General features: G+C 57.7%; 1 protein-coding gene across 1 annotated transcript in view; it reads left to right on the forward strand.

Annotated features, from left to right (window-relative positions):
* The window catches only part of DOCK6 (dedicator of cytokinesis 6), a 38057-nt gene that overhangs the window by 3722 nt on the left and 25876 nt on the right, over positions 1–8459 (forward strand). The window contains exons 4-16 of the mRNA XM_040628272.1: positions 225–312; positions 894–1069; positions 1331–1399; positions 1614–1743; positions 2580–2792; positions 4329–4414; positions 5737–5803; positions 5905–6054; positions 6946–7026; positions 7137–7290; positions 7453–7580; positions 7699–7792; positions 8204–8366. Coding sequence (XP_040484206.1) covers positions 225–312; positions 894–1069; positions 1331–1399; positions 1614–1743; positions 2580–2792; positions 4329–4414; positions 5737–5803; positions 5905–6054; positions 6946–7026; positions 7137–7290; positions 7453–7580; positions 7699–7792; positions 8204–8366 — 1599 coding nt within the window. The remainder of the gene's footprint in view (positions 1–224; positions 313–893; positions 1070–1330; positions 1400–1613; positions 1744–2579; positions 2793–4328; positions 4415–5736; positions 5804–5904; positions 6055–6945; positions 7027–7136; positions 7291–7452; positions 7581–7698; positions 7793–8203; positions 8367–8459) is intronic.

An 8459-nucleotide genomic window follows, 5' to 3' on the forward strand; every position in this document is an offset into this window, starting at 1 on the left:
GGGGGGGTGGTCCTGGGGCCTCTGTATCAGCCACAACCCTGGGGCCCTGAGGCTGAGGTTTGCAGATTCTGAAGCCCAGGTTCTCCTGGTCCGTGGTCTGGGTTTTTCCCTTGACAGCCTGGATTCTCCTCTCCGAGAATGAATTTCTTGGGCCGAAGTGGAGTTCCCAGGGCCCCACTGCCCGAGCTGTCATGTCCTCAGTGGCCCCTTCCCTGTCCCCGCAGGACGGTGGCTGCAGAGGTGCGGAAGCAGGTGTCCCGGGAACGCAGCGGCTCTCCCCACTCCAGCAGGCGCAGCAGCAGCTCCCTGGGGGTACGTGTGTGGGAGGTGACCCCCCGCGGACCCTGCTCTCTAGCAGATGTGGGGTTCCCCTCTGCCCGGGGCCTGGTCCCACCCACCCCTCCCACTACTGCCCTGTCCTAGGTCGGACTGTCCCCGCTCCTCTTTCCCTGTGAGTGGGGAGGGTTAGTCCCCTCTCTGCAGCTGCCGAGGGGTTGGGGGGCAGTGGCAGCCCTGTGGGTGGTCAGCCCGATTCGCCCCACCTCCTGCTGCCGGGACCACCCGGACTGGGGGGGGGATGGGAGGTACTTCCAGCTGCAGCCGAGAGGGAGTGGGGCCTGAGGAATTGTCTTTCTTCGCAGCAGCCAGCTTGCCTTTCCTTCCAGCTTAACCCTGCCCCTCCAGGCGCAGGGTGTGATTTCCTGCCTGGGAAGAGGGGCGGGGCAGGCCCTGCTGGGATGGGGGTGGAGAGTCTGAGGTCACTGTCCTCTCTGGCTCCTTACAGCTCCAACGCTCGCCATGGCTCCCACCGCCCTCTTACTCCAGCCCAGGCCCATGCTCCCCTCCTCCTCAGCCCCCAGGGCAGGGCCCACAGCCACCTTGTTCCAACCCAGGTCCCACTGACTGAAGTCATTGAGCCCCTGGACTTCGAGGATGTGCTCCTGAGCCGGCCGCCGGACGCTGAGCCCGGGCCGCTCCGGGACCTGGCTGAGTTTCCAGCTGACGACCTGGAGCTCCTGCTACAGCCCCGGGAATGCCGGACCACAGAGCCCGGGATCCCCGAGGATGGGTGGGTTCAGCCCCACGCCCTCCTTGTCTGTAACTCTGGTCTGCCTCTGTGCCCCTCGTCCACACCCCCCTTCCATCAAGCTCCCAACAGCCCCAAGTTCAACTCCTGGCTTGGCTGTGTGACCTTGGGCAAGTTACCCTCCCTCTCTGAGCGTCCATCTCCACATCTCCAAAAGGGGCAGAAGGGCAGGCCCCACCTCAGGCCACTGGAAAGATTAACACTCTGCCCTGCCTCTGTTTACCCTGATTTGATTTTGTGCAGAAAGCTGGATGCCCAGGTGAGGGCCGCGGTGGAGATGTACACAGAGGATTGGATCATCGCCCACAGGAGGTGGGTCTGGCTCAGGGGCAGCTCAGGGCAGGGGGTCAAGAGGCCAGGTCTAAGCCCATTGGGCCAGTCCTCCTGCTTATCTGCCCACCGTCCCTGCAAGGGCAGCTGGCCTTCTCTGGTGGTTCACAGGAAGGGTGGATGGCCTTGCAGGCATCACATGGACCTGTGGGTGTGCCCTCACCCCTGCTTCCCACCTTGCCCTGCCTCCTCCCAGGTACCAGCATCTGAGTGCGGCGTACAGCCCCATCACCACGGAGACGCAGCGAGAGCGGCAGAAGGGCCTCACCCGCCAGGTCTTCGAGCAGGACGCCTCTGGGGATGAGAGGTCCGGCCCAGAGGACTCGGTGAGGGAGCCCCGGGCACAGGTCACCATAGTGGTGTGTGTGGGCCCCAGCTCTCAGTCACATGTGACGGGAAGTGACCCAAACAGCCTTGAACCCAAAAGGAAATGGGTCAGCCCCGTGAGTTGAAAGTTAAGGGTAATGATTATAAGCGTTTATTAAGTGCTTAGTGTGTACTAGAGGCTTTATACTTGTCCTCATCTTTCATCCTGGGAGGCAGGGCAACACCCATTTTGCAGATAAAGAAACTGAGGCACAGAAAGGTGATTAGAGGAGCTTCACTGGCCCACTGGGTCTTGAGCCAATACTCACTGGGCCCATGGTAATCCACTTTATGCCCATGGTAATCGTACCAAGAATTATCGTTGCCGCTTCCATTGTTAGTGTTTTTAGAAGTAGATGAGGGTCCTGAGGCCCTTCGAGCTGGGTTCAGGGACACGGGGTCGCAGAGCTAAGTGGGGATTTGAACTGGGTAGTCTGCCTCTGACCATATAGCTGAGGCAGGGAGGTCAGGCAGGGCCCTGAGCCAGCGACAGTCCCATTGGGAAGAACTCTCCCCTGGTGACAGTGAGCGAAGCCCCATGGAAGGCTCTCACTGGCCCCGCCCACACATGTCCTTACCTTGGCGCCAGGAGTAGCCTCCCCAACAGTGGTAAAGGAGGGGCATCCCCTCCCAGGCAGAAGGTTCTAGAAAGAGGCTCAGCAAAGCCTCAGAGTGACCCTTGTGGTGGTGACCCCAGCTCCTGGCCCTCAGCTTTCCCATCTATGGATTGGGCATGAGGACAGTCTCACTGGAGGGGATTGAAGGTACATCCAGCTGGCGCTCCATGTTTGTGCAGGATGACCCTCGGCACTCCTCAGGCTCCCCAGATGACACCCCGCGAAGCAGCGGCGCCTCCAGCATCTTCGACCTGAGGAACTTGGCAGCTGACTCGCTGCTGCCCTCGCTGCTGGAGCGCACCGCCCCTGAGGATGTGGACCGGCGGAACGAGGCCTCTCGGCGGCAGAACCGGCCCCGCGCCCTGCTGGCGCTCTACCCGGCGCCTGATGAGGTGGGTGCCCACGGCCCACCGGCCCTGAGGCCGATCCCCACGCAGCTGACCCTCATGGTCCCCCACCAATGTTCGCTGGCTGCCCTGTATACACCCTGGGCTTTTTGGGGGGATTTTTTTGTTTTGGGTTTTTTAAAAAAAATATGTATTTATTTATTTGAGAGAGAGGGAGCGTGCACGTAGAGGGAAGGGGCAGAGGGAGAGGGAGAGAGAATCTCAAGTGGGCTCTGGCTGAGCGCGGAGCCCGGGGCTCCATCCCACGACCCTGAGATCATGACCTGAGCCGAAATCAAAAGTCGGAGGCTCAACCAACTGAGCCGCCCAGGTGCCCCTGTACACCATTTTTTTTAATTCAATTCCTTTTCTTGGATGTCTACTCCGTGACGTTATATTTACCCCAACAGCATTTATTGGATACCTAGCATATACTTCTATAGCCTTTCAACCAGTACTTAATGAATGCTTGTGTACAGTCTTCTTCATAATCAAACAGAATCAACAGATATTTGTTGAGCACCTCCTATATATGCCTGTATTGATCCAAATAACATTTATTGGGCACCTAGTGTATACCCTGTGTTTTAGTCCAGCAGCTTTTATTTTATATATAATCCTATATTTATCCACCCAGCATTTTTGGGGCACCTATTATATACTTCTGTATTCAACCAACATTAATTGTATGCCTATTGTATAATCCTTTATTTAATCAAACAACATTGAAGCAACTCATATGTCTTGAGTACTATGTTTACCCAACCAAGTTTTTTTTAAGTAATGTCTATGCCCAAAACGGAGAGATCAAGAATCGTGTGCTCTACCAACTGAGCCAGCCAGGTGCCCCTCCCCAACCAACTTTTATTGGAAACCTAGTGTATACACCTCTGTTTTCATTTAGCCATTTATTGAGTGCTTACTGTATACTCCTGTGTTTATTCAATCAGTACTTACTGGGGGCCTAGAATATATCCCTCTGTATGTCCAGTCAGCATTAATCAAATGTTTTCTGTAGACATTTGTGTTTATCTGACTACCTCTTAATAGGTACCTACTGTATACCCCTGTATTTATTTGACCAACATGTATGGCAAGCCTTAGAGGTATAGCCATGAATGGGATAGACTCGGTCCCTGCCCTCAGAGTTCACAGTGTAGTGGGGGAGAGACCCTCCTACCGAGAAATCGCAACCCGGGCCGAGTGGTGCCACAGTGAGTTGCCCGATATTGGCCCTCACATGGCCCTCTGTGTCCCAGCCCCGTGGCCCTTCATAATAGGGCATGGTGAACACCTGGACGAGGAGCTTGCTCAGACCTCAGGGGTCAGGGAAGGCTTCCTGGAGGAATTGTCGACTAAGCTGCAACCTGAACGAGGAGGGGAGGAGGGGCTTCCAGGCAGGGGGAGTAGCGTACGCCAAAGCACAGAGACAAGGAGCTATAAGAAACTTAAGCCAGGCTGGGGGTAGAGCTGGTCTCAAGCCACGCATTCCAAGCCCTTCTGAAAGGATGGGTCCCAGTTGCCCTCCCTGGCTCTTGGCAGGACGAGGCCGTGGAACGCTGCAGCCGCCCTGAGCCGCCCCGTGAACACTTTGGACAGAGGATCCTGGTCAAGTGTCTGTCGCTGAAGTGAGTGCGCTGACCAACCCCTCCCCTCGGGTGTGTGAGGCCCCACATAGGTTCCGGTGCGCGCGTACACTGGGCGCTTGCTGCCCAAGCCAGGCCTTGACCGTGTGCAGCCCTGAGACCCCTGAGGCCGTCTGTGCACTTTTAGTGGGAAGTAAGACTTCCTTTTCTTGTTCTTCAAAGCCACCAGGCCTTAAGCACCAACTCTGTGCCAGGCTCTGTTCTCAGCCCTTCATATGCATTACGCTGAAGCTTCACAACATTGTGAGATAGGCGCAGGTGGGGGGAAACCGAGGCACAGAGAAGGCAGTCATTGTGCCCGAGATCACGTGACTTGTGAGGCCAGAGTCTGGCACTCGCTCTGCTGGAACCCAGGCTGGAGGGGGCACTGGTGACCCTGGACCTGGCTTCCCGCTGACCGAGGCCCCCTCCACATCGGTCCCTGGGAGCAGCCAGAAGTGCGTGGGAATGGAGCTGAACAGGATGTGGCCTTGGACCTAAGCCCAGCCCTGCCCCTCCCCACCCTGAGTTCCTGCCTGGATGGGGGCAGGAAAGGGAGGCCCTGGTCTGGCCTGAGGCCCGGGTGGGCTGCCTGCCCCAAGCAGTAGGGTTGGGAACCAGCTCTATGAGTATCGAGTCATTCAACAAACACTCATTGAACACCTACTGTGTACAGGACGTGTAACCATGCATGACCACCCAGAGCTCTCTAGGTGGGGGGACATGGCATACGCAAAGGCTGGGAGATGTCTGGAGAGGGAAAAATGAGGCCAAGAGGTGGGCAGGGCTGGCCCATGTAGGATTTTGTTCTCAGCACACTGGGGAACCTCAAATTGTAAGTTTTAAGATGCTTCCTTAGGACTCACATGATGAGCGGGGGCTGGCAGGGCAGAGTGAGACAGGGAGGTGCTTACAGGGACTGTTCAGGCGAGTGAAGATGGGACTCAGCCCAGGGCGGCAGAGGACACCCCAGAACGGGCGACAGGGAGGCCCAGGAATTGCGAACTTCAACATGGGGGGCATTATTGTGCCAAAAGCTTCCTCTGTATCAACTGAACAAGGGCTGTAGTTTCAGGGAAGGGCTCTATGTGAATTACGGGGCGGGGGAGAGGGGAAGCTAAGTGCCTCAGTTTCCCCTTTTGCAAAATGGGACAGGCCTTTCCTGCAAGCCTTTAAGTAGCAATTCTTGGTGGCCTAATGGAAATTAGTCCCCACTGCCACCACCACAATGCACCAAGCCTGGCTGGGTCTTAAGAGGGTGTGGCATGTGTGGGTGGTGGGAGTGTTAGGGACAGCCTCTGCCAGAGAGTCCCCGTTCACTGTAGGTTTGAGATCGAAATTGAGCCCATCTTTGGCATCTTGGCCCTGTATGATGTGCGGGAGAAAAAGAAGGTAGGAGCCCCTTTCTTCCCTTTCCTACCCCAACCTTCCTCCTTGTTGCAGGGCAGTGGGCTTCCTGGAGGTGGTGGCCCAGCTGCCTTTCATGTCCCCAGATCTCAGAAAACTTCTACTTTGACCTGAACTCGGACTCCATGAAGGGGCTGCTGCGGGCTCATGGCACTCACCCCGCCATCTCCACCCTGGCCCGCTCCGCCATCTTCTCCGTGACCTACCCTTCGCCTGACATCTTCTTGGTCATTAAGGTGCCTGCTGGGGCTTGGTGAGGGGGTGATAATGGTAAACGCTAGAGGTGTGGTCCCTGCTTTCATGGAATAGGATGGACAGGACACCAAGAAGGGTGATCAGGTCTCTTGTGGGGGAAGCACAGGCAGTTGGGCAAACCCAGAGGAGGCTCCTGACCCAACTGGGGTGGGGAGAAATCACGGAGGGCTTCCATGGAGAGGTGAGAGCTAAGCCGAGACACATGAGTGGGTGGCCTGGGGAGAAACAGCGTCCTGGCACATGCAGATGGACATTTAGAATATTTTTTAAGTTGAGAATTTTTCAGTTTATTAGGGGAAGAAACACCTAGTTGGCACATTTGTGTGAGATTTTCTGTTTCTAGGAGTGGGCTCGAATTTCCTTCCCTGAGACGTTCAATTAGGTTACACTAATGACACTAACTGAGTGCCTACAGGGAGGCACTGCTCATGGTCAGTCAGACTCCATGGGGATTCCCACCTTTAACCTCACAGCAGCCTCAGGAGGTGGGGGTTGCCATGGTCCCCATTTTACAGATGGGGAAACTGAGGTACAGAATGGGTTAGGGACCTATTTAGGCTCCCACAGCCCCCAAGTGGTCAGGATTGGGGTCCGGCCCTGCTTGGAGTGGCCTCTTTGTATACTAACAAAAATATAAACATAGAGAAAATCTGGAGACGTGGGTTTGGAGTGGGTTCAGAGGGTGGGGCAGGGGCACCTGGCCGGGCAAGCCAGCTACTAGTGCTCAATCTCAAGGACAGTGGGAGCCATGGGAGGTGTTGGAGCGAGAGCCCTAGCTGGATGGAATGTCTGAGGGCCCAGGAGGGGCGATTGGGAATGGGGTGGGAGGTTGGGGTCCGGGCAGTGCCTCACTGGCCCTGCCTGCCTCTCAGCTGGAGAAAGTATTGCAGCAGGGGGACATCAGCGAGTGCTGCGAGCCCTACATGGTGATGAAGGAGGTGGACGCGGCCAAGGTAAGCATGAGGAGGCCGAGCGGGGTGGTGAAGGGCAGATCCTGGATTCAGTAGGCCTGGGGCACTGAGTTTGTGGGGTATGTGTGCGGGGGTGGCGGGTCTCCCCACAGAACAAAGAGAAGCTGGAGAAGCTGCGCCTGGCGGCCGAGCAGTTCTGTACCCGCCTGGGCCGCTACCGCATGCCCTTTGCCTGGACCGCAGTACATCTGGCCAACATCGTGAGCAGCGCGGGGCAGCCCGACCGCGACTCGGACTCCGAGGGAGGTGAGGAGGCGGGGCTGACAGGCCAGGGGCGGGGCTACTGGGGAGGGGAAGGCGCGCCCTCTGCTGGCCGGACTTGGTACAAGGTTGCGTCTCCGTGTCTCCCTGGCCCTCCCCGCCTCCTTTCATCTCTGCCCCCTCGGTCACCATCACTGCCTCCCCTAGAGCGCCGACCTGCTTGGACTGACCGCCGCCGGCGCGGGCCCCAGGATCGGACAAGTAGTGGGGACGACACCTGCAGCTTCTCTGGATTCCGCCCCGCCACGCTAACTGTCACCAACTTCTTTAAGCAGGTGTCGTGGACGTGGGGCTGGGGGAGGGTTTCCCAGGGACAACCCCTGTTACCCCGCTGTGGGTGCGTGGGCGCCCGGGCCCCCCGGGTCCCAGTTCACGTGGGCTTGTCCTGTGCAGGAGGCCGAGCGGCTCAGTGACGAGGACCTCTTCAAGTTCCTGGCTGACATGCGGCGCCCGTCCTCCCTTCTGCGGCGCCTGCGGCCCGTGACTGGTGCGTGGTCAGCCCGTAAATAAGAGCCGTCACTTCCATGCAGTCGCTCAGCAAACCCACACTGAGTACCTGCTGTGCCAGGCCCTGGGGACCCAATGGTGACCGTGATGTACAAATCCCTGATGTCAGGGGCTGGATCTTTAATGGGAGTCATAGCCAAGAAACATAATAAGACAGAGAGTGGGTCAAATGGGGGACATGATGGCAGTGGGGACATGGGTCCTGAGGGTGGAGCTGATCAAATGTGGGGGCAAAATGCAGCAATGGAGGGGGACCTCTGGCCTTGGCACCTGAAGGCCAGCCACTAGAGGGCATCATGGAAGAGCCAGAGCCCCAGCCCTGAAGCCCAAGAGGGTGGGGCCCGGGCTGGGAGGCTCCCAGGCAGGTACAAACGCGCTCCTCTCTCCGCAGCCCAGCTCAAGATCGACATTTCCCCGGCCCCTGAGAACCCACACTTCTGCCTCTCCCCGGAGCTGCTTCATGTGAAGCCCTACCCAGACCCCAGGGGCCGGCCCACCAAGGAGATCCTGGAGTTCCCTGCCCGTGAGGTCTATGCCCCCCACACCAGCTACAGGTACAGCCCCTGGGCCCAGCTGGGCACTTGAATGGGGGGTATTCATGTGTTATGCAAAGCAAGGCACTGCTTCTCCCAGACACACACAGACAC

Source organism: Ursus maritimus, unplaced genomic scaffold, assembly GCF_017311325.1.
Source record: "Ursus maritimus isolate PB19 unplaced genomic scaffold, ASM1731132v1 scaffold_14, whole genome shotgun sequence".
Taxonomy (NCBI): Eukaryota; Metazoa; Chordata; class Mammalia; order Carnivora; family Ursidae; genus Ursus; species Ursus maritimus.